The 22,722-nt window shown below is 50.2% G+C and overlaps 1 protein-coding gene across 1 annotated transcript; it reads left to right on the top strand.

Moving 5' to 3' along the window:
* The first annotated feature begins 1,709 nt into the window (after positions 1–1,709).
* On the top strand, positions 1,710–22,299 carry LRRC75B (leucine rich repeat containing 75B). The gene is made up of 4 exons (XM_068209091.1): positions 1,710–2,060; positions 6,705–6,833; positions 9,754–9,866; positions 20,645–22,299. Exons 1-4 carry the CDS (start codon positions 1,803–1,805, stop codon positions 21,165–21,167), a joined length of 1,023 nt encoding a protein of 340 aa, XP_068065192.1. The 5' UTR covers positions 1,710–1,802; the 3' UTR covers positions 21,168–22,299.
* Positions 22,300–22,722: the final 423 nt, after the last annotated feature.

Raw genomic sequence — 22,722 nt, 5'->3', positions numbered from 1 at the left:
CACCCCCACTATGAGTAAACTGCAGATTGTGTTTCCTTCTGACTCTCAAAGATAAGGTGTGAGACAACTGAGCCATACAAGCCATTGTGCTGATGAACTGATCCTTTGGTTCCACATCCACTATCGCTGCTGCCCCTTTCAGCGGCACTCAGAGCAGGGCAGGCAGGAGCAGGGATCTCTGGCAGCCCGTCCAGCTGCCAGACAGCAGGGAAAAGCCATCGTGCACTCCTCCTTTGACACCTTTACCCACTGCTCCAGCACTTTCTGTCCCTCCCTTGGCACTCAGTGACAATTCTGCAGCTGTAACACTGCACCCCATACGAGTGATTTTCTCTTGACCCAGCCTCTCTCAAAGCTCTCTGACCAGATCCAGAAGTCCTTACTCAGCATCTACCCCCTCCAAATGGGATTAGCTTGAGTCAGTCTCAGCCATATCTCAAGATCTGTTGATGCTAATTTCCCTCATGCAGGTGCTCAGAGGAGGGAGGGGACAAATGGGCAGATGGACAGTCAGGGCTTTTGTCTGGTCAAGTGTTGAGTAAAATTCCGAGAAGGGCCTTCAGAATCTGGCCTACCATGGTTAGAGAGCTGCACAAAGACTGACAAAACTAATGCATTAGCCAGGCTGCTTTAGAGTCCAGCCCCTTTTTGTCTCTGTCTCATCAAGCCAGACAGGGGTCACCAGTAGAGTATCTGAAAGAGGCTGCAAAGCATCCTCATCTCCACCCCCATTCATGGCTCAGAGGAAGGCTGAGAAGGAAAATGATCCTTGCAAGCTCTGTACCACAAAAAGCCATGGCCATCCCCATTCCCCCAGCAATAGCCACAACATTCTTCCACAGATGCATTGGATCATGCTTGTCCATGGATGCACAAGGCAGTGGGAACCCCAGGTTGTTCCTATAGCTGTGTGCCCTCACATTACAGCGACCAGACACCTGCTCTGCCTGCAGGACTCACAGTCTGCCATGGGCACCTGGGCTCACTGTGGTGATAGTCCTGAACAGAAGACAGCTAATGGCTCCAAATCCAAAAAGTAGGTCAGGCTGAGCCACTGGTTATGCCGGGAGCATGACTGAGCTGCCTACAAGATCTCGGCGGCTGGAGATGGGATCCAGGCTTTGTTTTTTCCCATCCTGTTGGATGGCAGTGATTTTGTCTGAGGAAAAGCATGTGCTAAACTTGCTGTGCACTGCTGGAGGAGGGAAGAAGGCATACAAAGAAAACAGTTCTACCCACAGCAGGTGAGGAACAGTGCCAGCATCGTACTATCAGTTGCAGATGACGGGTGGTGGGCAAAATTCCTGCCACTTTCTAGATTAGTAAAACACCTCCTCTGGGTCCAACAGCAGACAAAACACAGCCCACAGAAGCAGTCCCTGCAGATGGTGTGTTTTGAACTACTATTAATCTAGACAACCTTTTGCGATGTTCAAAGAGTTTGTCCAGGAATAAAATAGTTCCCCAAAATGCATGGATAGAAGGAGCAGTCTCGGCAGCATCCTCTTTGTCTTCCCCACCGAGCATCTCCCGGCAGAACAAACCCGGGAGGAGGAGGCGCCTGGGGCGCAGAGGCAGCGGGGCTGCCCGGCCGCCTGGGAGGCGGGAGCTGAGCACGGAGCCCCGCAGCACCGGAGCCCCGGGGCGTTGCTCCTGCGGGAGCGTCGGGAGCACGGGCAGCCGGGGCGGGGCCGGCCGGGCGGGGCGGCCCGGATCCCCCGCCTTCCCCGGCGCCTCCCCCGGCCCGCAGCCCGGAGCCCGCCCGGTCCGGAGCGCGGCGGCGGCGCGGCCGGAGCGCGGCCATGGGCTCCCGGCTGAGCCGGCAGAGCAGCCTGGAGGAGGAGAGCGGCGAGGAGCCCTGCCCCGGCAGGCTGGAGAGCGGCCGGGGCGACTTCCACCTCTCCTCCCTGCTCCTGCACCCGCAGAAGCTGCCCGGGGTGCTGCGGAAAGCCTCGCCCGCTCCCTACGTGCGGCGGGTGGGGTGGCTGCGGGAGATCCAGGCCACCATCCGGGAGCACAAGCGGGAGCACGCCGTGCACATCCTCCGGCTGCTCAGGAAGGTACCTGCCGCGGGATGCGGGCCCGGGGCGGGGCAGGGCAGGGACAAAGGGCCGTGCGGGGCCGGGGGCTGCAGGCGCCGCCCGGCGCTCTGGCGCAGGGAGCCGCGGTGCAGGAGCCCCCTCCCCGGCGCTGGGGTGTGCAGCCCTCCTTGGCGGGGCTCTTTGTGCTGCCTTTCGCCGCTCCGTGCCCCGGTCCTTTCCCCGCTCGGTGCCCACCGTGCCAGGCGACACCAGTCACCTCCCCGACCCCCAGCCTGGCCCGACTGCGGGGGGCAGAGAGAGGGGCTGGGAGGGAGCTGCGAGCGGAACTGTGCTGCACGCAGGAGAAGGGGGTTCCGAGCTTGGGCTGTGCTCGTCCACACCCCTCCATGCCAGCCCGCGGGTGTGCTCAGGACTGATGCCTCTCCAGAAAAAAGCTACTGCCGCCCTACTGCCACCACATCCCATTACGGCCACTCAGCCAGACTGGCTGAGATATGTCTGGGAAACCCAAAATGGTTTTGGAGGGCACCTCTGGGACAATCGAGGCTGAGAGGAGAGTTAAAGGGGTCAGTGTATCAGTGGATGTTTAGTCTGCCGCCATTCAGGAACAGAAAAGCCAGTGTGCAGACACTGTGGTGCCAAACTGATGCTGAGGACAGGGCTCTGCTGCTGGAACAGAGCCATCTCCTCCTTCACTCGCTGCTACCATCACTTTCCAGCCAAACACAGCTGCCCCAAACTGCAGGCAACTCTGTAACTGGTAGCACAGGGGGCGAAGCTCACCTCTGATGTGGACATCAAACACCATCAGTTTGTAGCTTATCATGTTGCTTCATTAGCTAACGATCATCTAATCTCATCTTGGGAACATACATTAATTCTTGCCTTGGTAGCAAGTGGCCTTCGGGTGTGAGTGCAGTGGAGCGGGGACTGGCTCACTGCATGCTTGTTCACCCACACCACCAGCTGCAGGGAGCTGCATGAACAGCCCTGTCTGCTCTGCATGTCCAGGGTTTTAACAGCACATCTGACAGTGGTGCTCACTGCCTTCTGGGCTAGGAAGTTACACACTCACAGGTAAGAATTTGCAGGATCAAAAATTACCTCTTTCCTTTTCCTGTCCACTACTTTAGCATTCACTTGAAGATTGTTGCCAGCACCGCACTCTTCTTGCCACGCATGTAGACAGATAAACTCAACTCTGTGTGTGCACTCAGTGCAAACTCAACTCTGTGTGTGCACCCAGTGCAAAATCAACTCTGTGTGTGCACCACTGTGCCAGACAAGGGTTGAATAAGATTTCAAAGGCAGTTCTGGAGGAGCAGTATTGCAAGAAGCTTGTGAGGAAAGAGAGGCAACCACTCACTTCATGGATGTGGCAATGTAACATGAACAGACTTTACTGGGGTTTGCCAGAGGCCAGAACTACAGAATGTCATTTTCTGTAGTGCTCAGCGCCTCTCCTGGAGACTGAAGCATTGAAACCCTCCACAGACCCTGGAGGTCTCCAGAAGGTGCATCTGTGAACAAGACAGGGTTTGATTTCTAAGTCACAGGGCTATATGGAATGGAGGGTCATTTCTAAGCTCCTTTCAGGATCAGTTAAACACTTGGCTTCCCCACATCTGCGCTTGAGAATTACCATGTCCTGAACATTCGTGTTTTGCCTGCTGCCTTTCCAGTTCCCCATGTTATTCCTGGTCCCCATCTCTGCCTGGCCATGTTGAAACAGTGAGTGTCTGCCCATCTGCTCATGACAGAACAGTGGGACAAGCATCCTGTAATCACAGCATCTTCTGCCAAGCAAGATGGGACCCATCTAGCAATACCAAAGCCTCTGGTTCATTGAGCACTCAGAGGTTTCAGAGACAGAGGGTTTATACCACTAACATGTACCACACCCCCAGCTGAAACCCAGTCTGGGGCCATGTAATCACCACCAGTCCTCCTCACGTGTCCAATGTCAGCTTCAGATCAGCCTTTTTTCCTAACTCTCAGATTTTCCTCACTCCACAGCTATGTTCACCCCTTAGCTTGGTCCCCGGCGTGTCCCTCCTTACCTTGGCAGTGTCACGCTCTCGGGAGTCACGGATTAATGTGTCCCAGGTGAGGGTCTGTTTGTTACCTGTAAAAAGAGAGATACCTTGTTCACTCTAGTGGACAGGGTAGATATTAACACCACACCTCATCACTGTGCCTTGGGCCAGGGTGCAAACACCCCAGGGAAGGCAGAGAAATGGTGGGACTAGAATTGCAGCCTGCTCAGGTGAGCGGACAGCTCAGCCAGACCGGAGGACATGGGATCCCGTGTGTGCCTCCTGCTGCTCCCAGCACACACCTTCCTTGCCCAGCCCAGCAGGTGTACCCTGCTAATGTATCTGCCAGGGCTTTTCACCTGTGGTCTGCAGATTTCAAAAGGCTGCAGACTGTTCCTAGGATGTTCAGAGGGTGTGATAATGTAAAGCAAGCAAGGCAGGCAGAAGCAGATCCACTAACAGAGATGTGAGATCCCAGCATTTCAGAAGACTGCATGGAGAATATCTGCAAACTGCAGGTGCATGTGTGCTTTGTACATGAACACTTGGACAGCTCCCCTGCACATCATCTACCCCAGAAATGCCCACCAGCAGAAGCCAGATCAGCTTTCCTGCTGATCTAGGTAGGCATCGCTCAGCTGAAGCCCAGGGAGGCATTAGAGTTACACCAGCAGAAAGTCTGGTATAATCCATTTTCCCTGTGCTGAGATGATGGCAAAGTGTCATTTTTAAGACAACAGCACTAAGCCAACTGAACTGGCAAGAGTTATAATATTCTGCTGTCTGCAGCCCCCTTTTAGGTGGTACAAAATTTTCCAAGAAATGACAGAGAGAGGGAGGGAAAGAGGGAAATAAATAAGATGAGCTGAAAAATGCCTCTGGGCTAAGAATTTATGGAATATCAATGTGAAGTGAACATTTACAGCTATATTACTTACAAAACCCTCGCAGGCAGGATTTCTAATGGGAATGCAGATTCATCTTAATGGTATAGTTCCAACTGGGGGAGTTTAATTACTGCTTTGACATCCACTGCTGCATGCCCAGCCATGCCATCCTCACGGCAGCTTTCTTCATCTGTGCACATTACACATGGTGTGGGAGGCTCCATTTCCCTGAAGCCTTATGGCTGAGGGAGACACTGGCATGATGCCTTGGTAGGCTCCTGGCCCATATCCAGCTGTGGCTGTCTGTCCTTCAGGACTGATCCACTGCTTGGGTTCCTTGCCTGCTTACGGGTGTCATTTGTGTGCACAGAGTGATGGGCTGTAAAGTATTTAATTTATTCTCCCTTCCTGTGTCTCTAGCCAGGGTCTCCTTGGGATTGTGCTTTCTGCTCAATCTAGCATATCTAGAGCAGGATGCAGCACTGGCTTTGATTGGTGCTTGGAGTTAAGATCCCAAACCTCTACCAGCTATGGCTCTGTCCCTGTTGGTGATGTATGTGCATACATCCAGCTTTTTTTCCCCCTCTCACTCCCATTTTTTTTTTTTTTTTTAGCTCTCAGTCACTGGGTAATGCCTGAAACACACACTCAGTAGAGCAGTGTGAACATATGGGGCACCCATTTGCTTATTCATTTCTCCTGTCAGCTGCGTACAGAATGGGGAGAAGACTTGTTTCCTCCCTTAGCTGAGCCCTCCTTATCAACTGAATCAAACCCAGCACTATCCCTGCTAGGGAGTTCTTCTGTTCTACATTTCTACTCCTAGGGTATTTTTTTTTTTTTTTGCCCATGAGGCACTTTCATGTGAATATGTGATCTCTCTTTCTCACATTTTTAAAAAATTTTGTTTGTTTTTCACAGCTCTGTGGTACCTTCTGATTGTAATAACTGTGTCAGTATATTAGGTCTTTGCTTTCCTCTTAGCAAGAAACAGCTTAGTTCTTTGCAGTATTATCCATCTGGCCCCGGGAGGGCTTTTTGTTCCCAAAGATGCTGAGGTTTCCTCCAAAGGTGCCCCATCCCCTGGTCCACACAGATAAGTTGCATGGACCACAGATGTTCCCCTAACTCACACTGTGGAAGATGGAAGAGGAGTTCCTCTGACTGTGGTGTAAAGCCACCTCTAAATTTACCATTGCACCCCATCCTGCCAGTGCTTAGTTCTTACTGAGAAATTCACAGCACAGCTAAACTCATACAGTTGGGCAGGACTTGTGCTCAGCCAGCCAGCACCAGGGTGTATGGCAGCATCTAAATACCTGAGAAAGGTCTGATTGTTCCAGAAAAGCTGAGATTGGAGAAGCAGCTTTAGAGCCAGCCTTCCTGCTTGGCTTCTTCAGCAGATTCACACATAGAGACTGACAAAACTGTGTTTCTCTGAAGTTAATTCTCTCCAGGCTCCAGCCAGCCTGGAAATGATAGAATTCTCACCTTCCTGTGGTAGGTGGATATAAGGTGGACTAGCTCAAATCAACACTGCATCTCATTCAGCTTTCTGGCTGCCTGCACCCCCCAGCACACTAATGCTGGGTCAGACATGGCTGCTTCACCTCTGCTGGATAATTTCCTGTACTGGGTATCCAGCTGGCACCACATCAGATTTACTTTCTGGTTTCAGAACATCCCTTGGATATAGCTCTGAGGAAGCCTGTGTGCCTGACTGTCTGTTTTTGTTGTAGGACCTAGGATTGGAAGGAACATTTCTCAATGAAGTGCTCTACAAAAATGCAACTTTCCTCAACTTGGTGGATCCCATCTCCCATGACCTGCTGATGAGCCTTGCTAGAGATCTTCAATGTCCCAAAAAGGTGAATTCTCCCTCAGCTCAGTGAATGCTTTGTGGCACAGCACTGATGCAGAGAGCCCTATTGGGGCAGCTGGTGCTGCAATCAATCCTCCAGAGCCAGGCAGAGTGGCCCTGGGAGTGGCAGCATATGGATTGTGGGGCATATTTCTGTAGAAATCAGTTAAAACTACCTCAGAACATGAATGCAGCTGAAGGAGGGGATGGCTATGTGCACAGATATAAGGAAATTACTTTTTGTGCCCATAGTAAAATTAGTGACAGGGCAGAGAGCCATAATCAGTGGTATCACAGGGGTTCAAAGCAACTAGAGCTCATGGGGGGCTCATGGAGGTCCCTGCAGAGGAGAGCAGAGATCTCTGCAGGAAAACCACCTCTCTCTTCCTGAGCCCTTTGCCATATGTAACTACCTCAACCCAGCATTATTTCCCCCATAAGCTCTCAGAGTTCCCTGTAGAGAATGGTGCTGCAGGAATATATTGCCACTGGGGATTCAGGAAGTAAATGTGTTATGTGCACAGTATCCCTGCATGCTCCAGCACTTTCCTCCAGAGGATGAGGAGAGCAGAGGCAGAAAGGCAGGGCTGAGAACAGACAAACATCACAGATGTCCCAGTCCCACTGCAACAACCAGCATCTATTTCTGTTACCCTTTGCCACCACAGACACTTGGATTTGCAATGTACCCATTTGCTCGTTAGGCTTGGCAAGTGTCATGTTTGCTTTATAAGGAGAGGAATAGAGTGAATTTCTTTATTCAAAGAGAGATATTAAGTACACACAGCTCAGAGCAAGCAGCAGTGCCCCAGGGAATACACCAAATGCCTGGTGTAGATTAGTGGCATTTCTAACCTTGTTCTGCCATCTCCTGAGGCTCACTGATAACAATTAACCAGTCATGTCTCAATAGACAAACCACATTTAGCCAAAGTTTAATCATCATGATTAGGCTGTAGCACAGCCTGAAAAAAAACCTTTCCAAGTGTAATGTCTGTGTAATTCATGTAAGCATTTGAAGGAAGGGCTGGGTAGCAGTAGTATCTCTTTAACCACACTTCACTTGACCTCATCTCCAGCTGTTCTACCAGACCATCTCCAAGCCCGTGCTGTGCAGTGCCCCTCAGGGCAGGCAGCAGGAGGGGATCTTGCTCTAGTCCAGTACCCATATGTTTGGCAGATAACACATTACCATTTTTATACACCTGCTTATCCCCCCACTCTAGTTTCATGCCTTATGGATGCACTGACACACATACCATTACATAAGAAATCGTTTTCCCCATTCCTAAGGAAGATGTTGAGCACCTGAGTTGCCCTTCAAAGCCAACAGAGGTTTAATTAAGTGCCTGTAGAAATTCAGTACCTACAGCACCAGCACCCTTCCCAGAACAATGCCAGGCCACGTCCCCTCTCCGACCCTGGCTGAGCATCTGGTGGGTGTAACTGCATTACAGGCAAGCAGGCTGAGTGCAATTCCCAGTCTGTCAGTGGAAATTAAATCAGTGAGGACACAGGAAAGAACAGGAGGGTAACTCTCAGCTGTGAGCCAACAATTGCTCGCAGGGCTTTGTGCCAGCTGCTGTACTGGAGCCTGGTGTGCACGTGCACCCACTTGGAGAGGTTTGCTGTTGTAGGTGACAGCAGAGTGCCAGCTGCAGCCCTGCCAGCACAACAGGAGTCTAGAAAAGGCACCTAAGCCAAAGGCATGGGCCAGTCCCTATGGGGTTCCTAGGGACGCTGGGGTGGGGATCAGGGGATGCTCAGCTGAGCAGAAGGCTGGGATCCCTCTCCCCTTGGCACAGGAGAACTGCCACATGCATCCCTGGGGAGTTCAGCTGGTTCAGGGACTGCTGAGCAAAGTCACAGAGCAGCTGTTGGCCCCCAGTGCAGCGCTATAACTGTTCACAGGAAGGAATAAATCAGTGCATTCCCTGACAGCTTTACTGGGTATTCACCTATCAAATCCCTAAATGCACATGTGGCACCATGGCTGGAGGGCTGAGGGGTGGGATTGCAGGTGAATGTCAGTAACTGGAAAATACAATCGAGAAGCACAAGTCCCAGCCTTCAGCAGCTGCCATTTGCCATTCTGCTTCAGCAGAGGAAGAGGTTCTGTTCCAAGCCATGGCACTAAAGAACATGTGCAAAAATAACCCAGGCAGGCAACAACCATGTGGGTGCCTTCTTTTCCTGACGAGTTAGTGCAGGGGCAGGAGGGAACTGCTGGCATTGGAAGCTCCCAAACTCAAACCTCCAGTAGCAGAGTGGACTGCAAGGAAGTAATATGGACTATGGGGAAGTAGCCAAAGTTCCCTGTCCTGACATCTCCCAGCTAGAGCACAGGAGTTTGTGGAGTCAGTGTGTTACTGCAGGAGGAGCAAGAAGCACCTTGGCGATGGGGCAAGGGTGCCAGTTACTGACCTTTCCACATCAGGGTACCATATAATCCAGAGACAGAGTATGGGGAAGCACAGCAACAAGGTCATTAATAGAAATTTAGCACTGTCCTGTAACACAAGGAGTTGGCAGTGTAAGGGTCCCTGCAACAGAGCATTGTCAGTCACCCCTGCCAGAGCACTAGAAAATGCCCTAGAAAATGATCCCCTCTTCTGAGTTTCAGTTGTTCCTGACTAGGATGTGAAATTTTAGCCCTGCTCTAGGCAGGAACATGCTGGCTGGGCTGGGGTTCTTCCTGGCAGTGCAGAACTCCTCCTGCTCCTTCTCCAACCCAGGAGGAGCTGGCATGTGGCAGAGGCATCTCAGGCCTTCTCACCGTTCCTCTCTCACTGTCTCTTCATCTGCTCCCTTACATACATGACCCTGCTCCACTGCCATCTTTATTCCTTTTCCATCTTCCTCTGCATTCCTCCTTTTCTCATGTTCTGCTATGGTGCAGGCAGTCTAAGTTGTCCCTTTGCTTTCAGGAATATGACCCCTGGAAATCCTCAGACAGGATCTGCAGGCAGCTGATTTACCACCTAACCCCGCACTCGAAATGGCACCGGCACGGGATGCCCCGCAGGAAGTCCCAAGTGTGGTAAGAACCCGGCAGAGACCGTGTGGATGGGCACAGAGGGGGATCTGCCTGGGCAAGCGGTGCTGCAGCCAAGCACCATCCCAGCCTGCCACTACACTGAAAGTGATCCTTGACACTTGGGAAGAATGATGTGTAGGACTCTAATGATTTAGAATGTTAATTAATTAATTAGTTAAACTATATTTTACTATATTACACTAACAAGAACTATCACTAACTAACTCGTGACTCTCTCCTGAGAGTCCTGATACACATGTGGATCTAATTGGTCAATGAATCTAAAACACCATCACCAAAATCTAATCAAGTAATCACCTTGGATAAACAATCTCTATACTACATTCTACATGGGTACAAACACAGGAGCAGCAAATGAGATAAGAATTGTTTTGATTCTCTTTTCTCTGCTTCTCTCACAGCTTCTCTCAGGAGAAGGCCTGAGAAAGCTAAGTCTCTGTTCAGAGGGCATGTGAATACCACATGCCACAACTATCCTTCTCAGAGAGAGGCAGGACTGAAAACAGTGCACAGCAGCTGCAGTGCAAGCTCCTCCAAAACCCAGCCCCAGCAGCCCTCTCTCCGACGTGTTTTGCTCCTTTCTGTGTGGTGTTACAGTTCCTCACCCCCTCTGAAGTGCACTGAAATCAATCCCCCCGAGTGCACAGCACACACACCCCTCCTGCAGGGCCTGCAGGGTGTTTGGCCCCAGGAGCATGGCCAGGGCTGCCAGCCTGCAAAAACACCCATGTGCCAAACTGAGCTGTTCCCAGCTCTGCATCACACCCGGTCCTAGTTTAAAGCTTCCCTGACAGTGGGAAAAGTGTCCCATTACAAGGCACTACTGCCAGCTGATCACCCCATTCAGCAGGAACCACTCTGGGGTGGCTGGCAGAGAGGTGATCATCCTCCTTACCTCCCATTTCTCTGCCAGCACCTGGAGAGGGCCCTGGGATGGTGCAGATGCACAGAGAACCCAACTCAGAGCATGCTGGTCACTGACAGCTACTGGATGGCAGCTGCTTTTCACTACTAGAAGTGTATTTGGACACCCACACTTGTTCCCTCCTTGCCACTTGCTGGTTTTCTGCCCAGATAAAGAGCAATCCCCACGTCTTTTAAATCCACCCCTCCTCTTGTCATTTTCTTGGAGCAAACCCTGTTCCTGTGACACAGATCACCACTGCTGAAGAAGAGACAGAGAAATGACTAAGAAAAGAGCTCATGTCAGCCCCATTAGATTCACAGGAATAAATGCAGGATTGGATAAAAAGAAATGCAAAATCAGCAACACTCTGAGAATGGCCTTGGGCTTTTCTGATGCTTTTGGTCTTTGATGTGTGTGCCAGCAACTTAAAATCCCCCATGAGAATTGTCATTTCCATCATACCTTTCATTCTGACTCAGAGGCAGGTTCCCAGTGCATCTTAAGGAATAAAATCCCTAATGCCATGATTTCCAGGCCATCTGCCTCTTGCACCTGTAGCCCCACTTTGCCAGAAGCCGAGCACTCCCAGTGCTCTCCCCCCACAGGGCAGGACTGTTTGTGCTGCTTTGCAGGTAGCAACCACAGCACAGAACAAGACTGAGCTTTCAGAGCTGAGTGAGTCCTTTTCCAGTCCTACTCAATGACATTTTCCCTGTAGGATCCTGCAGAATACTGGAGATGCAGAATATAGATGGCAGTTCTGACCTCATCCCTTTCCCCTCCCAAGATAAGTTTAAAGAGAAGTTCAGGACTCCAAACTCCTGCTTGCAGGCAAACCTCTTCTCCAGTTGGACTTCAAGAGGAAGAGTCAAACTGGAAGTGTTCCCTGTGATTGCACAGCCTGGGGACAGCAGAGGACTGCAAACTGCTGAAAGCCCATCACTTGGTAACAACAGAGAGGAGGTTTGTGGCCAGAGGAAGAGCTCCCCACACAGAGGGGTCAGGCCCCAAGTATTGGCCAGGTACAGAACATCTGTGAGCACAAGCAGGGAGAGGGCAACAAGGCAATGTGCAATGGAGGGAAATACAGGTCTGAAGCGAGCCACACTGCCTGGCTACCACACCCAGTTACAATGTGTTACATAAGGCACAAATTAATTTTGATGAAATATTTAACAGCAGAGCTTTCTCTTTTAAGTGTGGAGATGAAATGGTTTGCAGATTGCAGCAAAAGACGCCTGCAGAGTTGGCATCTGAGGCCGCTGCAAGAAAATGGGTGTTGCCAGTAGCAGGAAGGCAAGAAATAGCTGCTTAATTTGGTGATACCAAGGCATAAGTTTGTTTAGGCAGGCTGTTTTCACATGATCCAAATTCTGCACTTCCCTCTGTCTGCTAGTGGGAGTATTTTACTATAGTGTCTGTCTCAAACCCTGTGCCCTTGGCTTGCACCCTTCCTGCTCTTTAGGTCCTGCACAGAGCATGGGTGTAGTAGCAATACTTTGAAGCAATTTCTAAAATCTCGTGGGGGTTAAGGACAGCAGGGCGGAATCTGTGCATGGAGACTACATTCAGAAACAAAATTCTCCTCTTGCTTTTGCAGCCTCCTGGGCTTTGGCATCTGGCTTTCACAGAGCTGATGCTGGACTCCCTTGTTCTCTGAAATGCAATTTCTACTTTCTGCAGCATGTTGGATGGGTCCAGGAGATAATTAGCAAGCCCAGCCATACAGAGAGCTTGGAGCATCTGCCAGGTTTTAATTACATTTGGGCTGTTACGGAGATGTGGTACTGCAATACTGGAGTTGAATCACGCACCAGGTGTTTGTCCCCACTGCCAAACCGGTGGGTCACAAACAAACTAACAGCAGTTACATCCCCAGCTACTCTCAGAGGGACCCACATCCAGCAGGTACACACCTGAGCCACCCATGAGCTGGTGAAGCAAAAAGGATAAGAGACATTTCTTCAAGCACTGCTGTTTCAGTCCACAGGCAGAGCCCATACCGAAATGTGGAAGGAGAAAGCTCATTGTGGGTCCATGGACTCAATGCAAGAGCAGCTGGAGGGAGCAGGAGACATCCAGCCCAGGCTCTGTCTGGTTTCTGTGCTTGACTAAAGTGCTGAAGGTGAATCTGGGAGGCAACTTGCCCTCTGCATCCATGCCTGTGGGTTCCTTGGAGTGGATGTATGCCTTGTACAAGGAAGGGTTGCAATCCCCAGCTGTGCAGTCACCCAAAGAGACTATTTCAGCTGCCCTGGTGATACTCAGGCAAGTTTGCCACACTGGAAAGAAGGGGCTCCTTTCCTGCAAAATCCTGTCTCAGGTTTGCAGCCAACAGCCTGCACCCCACTGGCTCTGCCCTACTTGGGTTGGCTGCCTAACCAAACTAGGAAGATAAGCTCTTGCAGATTTACTCTGGAGGTTTTAAAACTGAAAGCTCAAAAGCTGGAGGATAAGATTTCTGCAGCATATTTTTGCAGCAGGGACTAGCATAACTACTACACATTTTTCAGTTCTTTATATCCTAGAGGGAATTTAGTTTTAGCACCATTTTTACAGTTGTATAGATCACTCCCACTTAACGAGCAGAATACATCCTGGAGTGTTGTATAACTCCAGCTTCACTTTCTCATTAAATTGATGTTTAGTGTGTAAAGAGTAATGGATTAAGAAATGCTCATTATACAAACATAGACCTTTCAGGCTATCAGTGCCACTTCTGTGGCATTTTGACAGATGCAGAACTTTTAGATGTTATTAATTCTTGTTTTCAGAATTCTTGGGGCCTCTTGCCATGCTGAATTCAGGAAAACTGTCACCATCTGCTGCCAGAACAGGGCGGGACGCAGAAGGTGTATTATTTTTGAGGCCAGACACACTGGGCTGCAGTTCAGAGCTGAGAGGGAGAAGGGTATCAGGTGAAGACTGCCTTTGTCTGGAGAGCTGGATCACAGTCTGGTACTGTGATTAGGAAGCTCTGGATTACAACTGAAGTGTCTTGGCAAGGCCGTGTCAGGGAACCTTAATGTATCTTCCACTTGCATCATCCCCAGAGCTGGCTATTTCAGTGTAACTACTTCCTTTCCTGAGTGCAAAGGATCAAACCTGAATCCACAAAGCAGGCAGGCAGTAGACACAGCTTTATAACTGTGACAAAAAAACCCCCAGATTTTTCACACAGTGGCCTGTTCTGGAAGAGCAAAGGCAGTTGTGTGTATGGAGTTAACTCCCACACCACATGTATATGGTCTTTCCTTTTCACAAATCTCACCACAAATTTACTTTGCTCATCTGAGTGAATTTCATCATGGCTAATCCAAAGTAGGTGGAGAGCAGAGTATCCCTTCTGGGCTTATTGCTCTCTTTCTGTTATTGATGTGCATTGGCCAGACATTGTAGCATTAGATGCATTTTTAAAATGCAGTGAAAGCACTTGTGTCTAGAGGACTTCAAGGAAACAGCTCTAAAGGGCTTCACATCTTTTTTTTTTTCCTTGAAAACATCACTCAGCACTGAGGCTGACAGTTCTAGCAGATGAGATCCCAGCCCTCACATGGCATGAGAAGAATATTAACTACAGCTTCGTGTCACCCTTATGCAACAGGGTAAAGAGGCACCATCATTCCTGCTCCAGTGAGAGGAAGCCAAGTCAGTTAACTAAAGCCACATGGTAAACATCATATGGGAGTACAGGAACTGCCCCACACACTGTTTCCAAGAAGCTGCTGCTCACAGAGATGGCAGATGGACAGACATGAGCTGCTGGATGAGTTGTGGATGGAGGCAGGAATTGTGTCCTCATCTTACAGTGCAGAGCATCCCAAACACTACCCCTGAGGAGGGTTCCCTGGCAGGCAACAGAAGCAGGACACTTTGGTGGAGAGAGAGTGAGTGAAATAACAGAGACTGGGTGGAAGGTGGTAGTTAAAAGCAATCAGCAGAGACCTGGTGCCTTTGTGACTCTTACCCAGTTGAAGATCTGACAAGGACATGGGTCAATACATGATATTTACACCTTCAAGGACAAAGTGACAGCAGAGGCAGGAAGAGAGAGGCTCTCAGCTGCATCAACAGCTACAGATTTCCATGTCCCACCGCAGCTGCAGAGGCAGTGAGATAGGAGAAAGGCTACCTTTGCCTCCTCTCCACAGCTGGACAAAAGATGTGACTAAGGGACTTCTCAAGAAGTGGCCTATTTGTGCACTGCCTCCATCTTCACAGCAGGGCCAGGCCCAGCCTCTCATCAGCTGGGGCTGGGTTAGTCTGGGTCAGTACTTTTGAGACTTCTCTTTCCTTTTTCCTGTTGCATTAGAGGCAGCTAAAGCCAACCCTGCACAGCAGCACCCTGTGCCACTGGGGAAGCAAAGCAAGCAGATTATGCTAAGCAGGCAATTAAAAAGCTCAGAATCCATCCCCTAAATCACTGCTCAAAGCAGGGAAGCCATCCAGACATGCCTGAGGTTCTGTGCAAGAAAGAGCAGCTGAGAGATACCTGACTCATGGCTAATTAGCCACTACTAGCAGTGCCTGTTAACGACAGAGGGGATACACACTAATGGGAATTTCTGGCATCAGCAAAGTTTTATATTTGGAGACAAATTTAATGTAAAAATAAAAGACGGAGGGGTAGAAAGCTGGTAATTCTCCAGAGAAATAGGCATGAAGCAGTGAGCACCCCTGATGACCAAAATTCTATCTCTTACTGTCTCCTCACAGCCTTTCTCCATAGCATGGAGACAAGCAAATGAGCTGAAACTCCAGGAACTTCAATATTCTTGGGGTGAACAAGCTCCCCCAAACCCCACAAAGCTAACAAGAGGCCAGACACCACTGTGACTGCTACAAGTCCCAACAGGGCAACACTCAGGAGCCATTACACCCCTTCTGTGCTGCCACCAAAGAATTTAGCTGATGAGCAAGAAATTGATGGGATTCAGTGCTAATAAAAAAAAATTAAACATGCTGAGCCTGCAGCTTCATGGACTCAAAGAAGGACCTGGAAGATGGCCTGAGGGTTAATTCTCTTGGGACAGGTCCTGGAGACAAACAACTAGCAATTAATTTCAGGTCTCCTAATTGTTCCATTTCAAGACAGCTCTGTATTTGCTTATGCTAGCTGAGTTCCCAGGAGGCTGGGACACTGGCTGGGTGTTAGTGGAAAGAGGAAGATTTTTATCCCAAAATAAAGCCTGGAGAGGCACAGGATGGTTTCACCTCTTTCCCAGCCCACATTTCTCACTGAGAGGATTTTTTTTTCCGGACACCCACAGGTCTCTCAGGCCCTTGCTCTGTCTGGACTGATCCAGAGTGGATCTCCCATAGCCAGGCTCAAAGTGCAGCCTAGGGACTGCTGGTAATGCCTGCTGAAGAGTAGAGCTGGCACCCAGGGAAGGGATAAGTGGCAGTGAGGGTGGGAGGAAGACTGCCTCCTTGTCCATGGGAGAAAGGCCAGACCCCAAGAAGGGAATTGGGAACAATGCAAAGTAAAACCTTTCACATGAGAAGCAAGGACATGTACCTCAGAGTGATCCCATCCCTCAGCAGGGGTGGATAAGGGTTGCAAGCAGGGTGCTGATCCTTTATAAACAGGACTCTGGGCCAGCACCATTCCTCACTGGATGCTGCATCCCCAGGCAGGCAGTAGGGGCTGGGCTGTTGATTGTCCTTGTTTCTTGCTCAAAGTTTCCAAGAATTTCCCACTTGCAAGCCATTTCTCCAGCATTTGAGGGAGTGGGGGGTTGTTTCCTCTCCAGGCTTGCTGCAGATAATACAAACACAGTCTGCTGCCCTGGATCCAGGGTCCAGATCCTTGTTAGATAGATGCAAATCCTCACAATTACAAATGTGCCCTGAGCACCAGTTGCAGAAGCAGTAGGTTAATCCAGCCCCCAGTGCTCTGCAGTCTCTGTCCACAAGTCCCACGGGCATCAAGAGCCACGTTGCTAAGTAGCTGTTGTATCTCACACAAAAGAAAAAAAGCCTTCTGCAGCTGAAGCAATCTTAATGCCTGTTTCAAGTGCAGAAATTAGGGGATAATACATGACCCATTTCCCTGGAAATAAACCTAGTGTTTTCTCAGCTGCTGCACAAGTGACTGAGAGCTTGGTGCCCTGTGTTTCATGCCCCTCTCCCCCCAAGAAATAGAGCTTAACAGACCTCCAAAAAATGCCAAGTGTCAGATAATTCAGAGTAAAGCATCTACCCACATCTCCTTGACCCATTTCTGACTGCAGACCCATTTTCCTGAAAAGCAATAGAGAGAGTGGGTAGCTATTCTGTGCCTTGCCCTAGAGATGGGGTTTAGTTGTGCCTCTTGGAGCAGCACAGAAACACCAGGGAGGCGAGGAGGAGGCTGCCAGGGTTCACAGCATGCGTGGGGTGTTGTATCTCATGCTTCAGCACTTACCAGAGAGCTGAGGGCCTGGCTGCAGCATAGGGCTGTGTCCACCAGGATGAGGCTCCTACAAACACATCCCTATAAGAGGCATTTTTATAGGCAAGAGAACAGCATAAACACAGGAGGGAGCCCCCAGTCCTGAGACAGGAGGCCCAGAGTCACCCTGGCAGGTACAGCAATGAGGGCAAAAGGAAGCAGCAAAAAACACAGGAAAGGAAAGAAAAACAAGCCAGCAAAGAAGGGAGGGCGGGCTCTGGCACAGGACAGGAGGGTTTATGTACATTCAGCCAGGAGCAGTCCAGTCTGGAGAATCAATTATGGGAAGATCATTTGTCTGTTTAATTAAAGCCTCCTTGGAGTATTGGCTCGGTGCTGGGAGAGCAGCAGAAGGTACCTGTTGTGGTGAGAGCAGGATCTGTGACTTAGTACTGCAGTCTCCACACGGCAGTCACAGGAGGGGAGGCTCAACGGGCAGAGACAGACGAGCACATTGCTTTTGTCTTTCAGACATTTCCCTTCAGTCATCACTGTCTGCACTCAGAGCCAAGTGCTCCAAAGGGGACCCCAAGAGCCCTTCAAACTTGTCCCCTTTTAAGAAAGCTGCTGCTGCAGACACGACAGGAAAAGCGGCACCTGGATGCTGAGGGCCAGCAGCGGGAGCGGCGCCGGCTCAGACGTGCCCTCCAGTGGTCCCCACTCCAGCCTGGTTCCCATCCCCACTCCAAACTAGGCTCGTGCCCTGGAGCTCTGTAAAAAGGAACGTCTGAGAACGTCACACAGAGACAAGGCTTAGGGTTGGGGAACGTGCCCCTATGCTCATGTCTCCTTTCTGTGTCCCCCACCCACCCAGGATCTGCTGTGGCTTCACAGCACTGGGGAAGAGAATTTCCAGGAGCCACAGGCTGCGTTCATTCAGAACAGGCACTGAAGTAGTTACAGGCTTGTTTCTATGCAGGAGTGTTTCCTGTATTCCACACACTCCCAAGAAAGCCTTATTCTAAACCCCTCCAGGCCAGAGAAGGCTGCTGTATCTCTTGTACCAGCCCCTTGTGGATACAGAGGACCCTGTGCACCCAGGTTCACACTCCATTTCATTTCTCCCTGTTTCATTGGACACATACAAATGCACACCTGCACTGTGCATTGAATGCTCTGTTCTGCTAGAACAAGTACTCCAGATCAAACACCCAGATAAAGTATCTAGCATGACTAAAAGGATAACTCTTGTTGTGCTAGGGGAAACCTGAGATGTTTCCAGCTTCGAGGCTGGTCCCTGATAAATTGAACCCTCTTTTGTGGTAGACTGTGCTACACGACTGCCAGTGATTGGTGACAAACTGTACCAAAACACACACATTGTTTTTCAAGAGAGTTGAAGAAATATAGCTCCCAGAAGCCTGGGCTGATCTCAAACATGTCTTGGATTAGCAGGAAAAGGGAGACTTGCTCAGTGCCACCCAGACCACAGCATGCTCGGTTCACACCTGCTGCTGCAGCAGGTAAAAGAACTGCACTGCTGCTACAAGCAATGTGGTGGATTAATTCTTCATCTCTGGGGCCCAGATAGTGGAGGGATTTCAAGTATCATCTTCAAGGCCCTTTGGAGACCTCTCTTGTGCACTCAGACCAATTATAATTCCCCAGTACATCAGTCCCTGCTGTTTGCCAGGACAGAGAAGCACTGCTCCCCTCGCCCGTGATCCACTGAGGTGTAGTGTGGGTCATCTGACGTGTAAATATTTAGCAAGTAATACATTTTACTTACAATACTTCAGGTCTGAATAGAAGTTAATTCATGCTGTTATTAGTTCTCTGCCATGAGAGCTCATTAATCCAAATGCATGCTTGCAGATATGGTTTCAGCCTTGCACAGCGAATTCCCATGGGAAATACAAGGACACACAGAAGTAGCCTGAGCAAAGTACTGCTAAACCCAGGGCAGGAATTTGTGGGCTTAAGAATTGACAGGGCAGGCCACGAGGTGTTTCTGCCTCATGCTCCTACAAGGAAGTGCAGCTGCAGGTTTGTGCCAATGTTGAATATGTCCACAAAGGGCTGTTGCCTGCACTGGTGCACATTTATTCACTTGTGTCAACACATACTTACAGGGGATTATTAAGGGCTGAAATTTCTAGGATGCCATGAACTGCATATGTAAAGCAAAGCTACAGAGGCAGTGCCACATCTCTGCACAGCTCTAGCAGAGCCTGGCCATACTGAGGCTTGTGGGGACATTCTCACCTGCCACGGGAGCTCCTGCGGTGCTGTAGCCTCCTCCGAGGAGATTGCATGTCCCCATGTACCCATTGCTTTCAGGGACTGGCTGTGCCACAGGTGTGCAGGACACTACAGAGAGCCAGATAGGAAGAGTGGGGACCTTCGAAGTGGTGGTTAATGCTTAACCCCCCCTGATCCTCCCAAACTCAACAAGGCACTTACAAGACCCCCTGAGCACATTGACTGGGGGGTCCTACTAGGGCTCCCATGTCCTTAAGGCAAGATGTGTCCAAAAGAGCAGCAAGATTAACACAATTTACATGAAGGGATTAGGTTCTCCTATGTTACACCAGCACGTTTCTACTCAATTTTGCAACGCATCCCCCAGCAGCTCCTGTAGCCCCACAGTTCCCACTTCTTACAGCACTATTACAAACCCACTGTCCATCATTAAGCTCCACACCCCATTCCCTTTGCAAACCCAGCAGCCTCACAACACAGCTTTCCTACCTCCTCCTCACTCCCTTGGCCAGGCAGACAATAAAAGCAATGGCTGAAGCCATCTCTTAGCACCCTTATGCCCTCCCCTCCTCATAGCTGCAGCAGATCCCAGATGATCTGCTGACCACAGAGACCCAAATAGGCAGCCACTGGTGCTGCTTACTGACTAAGTGCTGCTTTGAAGGCTTTTAAAGGGACACGCAGTAAATCCATTCCTGGAGTGCAGTTTGCCTATCTATTGTTTTCCTGATGAAACATCCAGTTCTCAGACACTTAACACCACTCTCCTTGTAGCACAGACCTTGGCATTCACCTGGAGAGGCAGCTCACAAACAGCCCCCACACAGGGTAAACCAGTGCTTTTGGAACTGGCTTGCCTTGGTTATTTTTGCTTTCTATGCATGAGCACCTGTATGGGCACATACAGACAAACCCTTTGACATCTGCTAGTAGGAGACACTTTAGCAACCTGTGTTGAGCCAGTTCTGGCAAAGTTTATGTGTAAGTGCTGAAAATACACGGCAAAGCCCCAGAACAGTCTGCCCTGAGGTATGGTGCAAATGCTTGTTTCCCCAGTGAGCTCTATTAACCCTTTCCTTAACATTCTAGCCCATGTTGCTAACGAGTTCTCCCTGTCCCAAATGCTCTCTCACTTGGGTGACATGGATGGGAGTGCTCTCCTTAATGATGCTTAAACCTTAATGATCTTTCTCGATGTCTCCCCTTCTCCACCATCAGCCTGAAGACCAGCCTGCAGAAGAAGGTGAGCCAGGACTCCGTGGATTTGTCAGGGATCCCCCTGAGCATGCGGGATGTCCACCGCATGGCCTACTACCTGCAGAACAACGGGGAGCACCTGACCTCGGTGGACCTGAGCTTCACGGAGCTGAACGACGACATGGTGCGCCTGCTGCTGCCCTTCCTCTGGGCGCTCCCCAAACTCACTCACCTGTCCCTCAACGGCAACCGGCTGACGCGGGCGACCATGAAGGAGCTGACTGACACCATGAAGGACATGAACAAGTTCCCTTGCCTGGCCTGGGTCGACCTCGGCAACAACGTGGACGTCTCCTCCATGCCGCAGCCGCTGCTCGTGGGCCTGCGCAAGCGCCTCAGCCAGCAGACCACGCTGCCGACCATCTATGAGGCGCTTGACTGCGACTCTGAGATCGCCGGCGGGCACGAGGGCAGCCAGCCAGAGGATGAAGCAGCCGGAAGCACCCCACCACGTGCTTTTTCTCAGCAGGGCTGCGAGAGGTGACTGAACAACGGGCCGGCGCTGGCACGCTGAAGCAACCCCAAGGAGAAGTTTTGAGTACAAACACCAAGCAGAGGGCCAGCTTCACCGGCTTCCCTTGGCTCTTTTCTCTCGCCTTCCCTGACATCTTCCCCCCCACCTGCTGTGAGACAAAAGCCTGTCGTCCCCCCACAATGTGTTCCGCTCCCTCCCCTCGCTGCCAAACCCATTGCCCACGTTCCAGAGAGGAACCAGTGACTTACAGTGAACCTGGTCCCCAGGCAGGGTCTCACTGGAAGACGGGAAAAGACCTGTCGGAGTCAAGAATATCCTCCAGCAGCCATTGGGTTGAGGGAAAGGGGTTGGGGGGAACCTAAAACAGAAACAGGCTTGCAGTTTACTTCCTTTCTTCCTTTTCCTATGCACCTTGGAAACCTTGGGACCTGCAGCCTTGAGTGTGAAAGGAGGTACCCCAAGAGCCTAGTGCTGTGGAGCTTAGTGGAAGGGCTCAGAGGCCAGAGCTGGAGCCCGGCAGTGTGTCTCCCTCTTGTGTCTGGCTCCTTTTGTTTTGTTTTTTTCCTATTGTGTGTTTTGTATGAACGTCTGAACAAAGGGACCTGGTCAGAGACCATTGGATCACATAGGCTGGGGCGGACACATGGCTTGGAACTGCAGCATCAGGATATTTGCTGTGTGACCGGGGTGAGAGGGAGGGGAAGGAGGCATGTGTTGGTGGGAGCATGGGGGATGGGATGAGTTGGGATGGGATTGGGAGAAAGGGGGAGGAGAGGGAATGAGAACGGTCTTGTGGATTAGTAGGATTGGTTTCAAAAACTGCTTTTGTACTAAAATTACAAGTTCCAAGAATCTACAATTGCAAGTTCCAAGTGAAATTGAGGAAAAGCTGACGGCTCAGCACCTAACTGTGGCACTAGAGGAGCAAGCAGTGAATGTGCCAGAGGTGGGCACTTCCCAGTCGGAAGCGCAAAGCTTTGGCTCCTCATGGCACACTGCACACCTCGTAATACAGCCATGACGTGAGCAGCTGCATCACCATTTCCACTGCTGTCCAGAAACCAAGCCACTGATGCAGAATTTCTGGTGTTTTCCACATTGCTCATGCTCTTATGTAAACATAATAAAGAGTTCTCTTGGACATGAGCATGAAGCATTTCAGAGTCTGAGTATCTGGGTTGTTCAGAGGTCTTGGAATATGGACCAGAGCCCTTATGCAGTGCCTGAGGGACAGGATCAGGTACCATTCACATTGGGCAGTGTGGGTCATTCCTTTAAGGAAAGAGAAACATGGGTGTTCATTTGTGGTAGGCTGCCATTCTTCGTGTTGCAAGGGGCTGGTGGAAGTAAACTGATGAGATTTAGCTGATAAGTCAAGTCCTCTCAATTATCTGTCCCCACAGGAATTCAGACTGGATTTTTGAAAGAGTTAAAAGTTAAAGAAATGAGACATATTAAAAAAAAACCAAAAAACATAAAAATCCTCACCCTTCTAAATTAACAACGGTAACTTTGCCTTCCTCTGCTGCTTGAGAGTCTCAGAGCAACACATATAAACAACGCT

This window comes from Anomalospiza imberbis, chromosome 18 (genome assembly GCF_031753505.1).
Source record: "Anomalospiza imberbis isolate Cuckoo-Finch-1a 21T00152 chromosome 18, ASM3175350v1, whole genome shotgun sequence".
Lineage (NCBI taxonomy): Eukaryota > Metazoa > Chordata > Aves > Passeriformes > Viduidae > Anomalospiza > Anomalospiza imberbis.
This window is presented reverse-complemented; position numbering and strand designations above follow the sequence as displayed.

Excerpts from the sequence above, each read along its gene's own strand:
- LRRC75B (XM_068209091.1), top strand. The coding sequence starts at position 1,803 with ATGGGCTCCCGGCTGAGCCGGCAGAGCAGCCTGGAGGAGGAGAGCGGC. Across the intron at positions 2,061-6,704 it reads TCCTCCGGCTGCTCAGGAAG|GACCTAGGATTGGAAGGAAC; the intron begins GTACCTGCCGCG and ends TTTTTGTTGTAG. Across the intron at positions 6,834-9,753 it reads ATCTTCAATGTCCCAAAAAG|GAATATGACCCCTGGAAATC; the intron begins GTGAATTCTCCC and ends CTTTGCTTTCAG.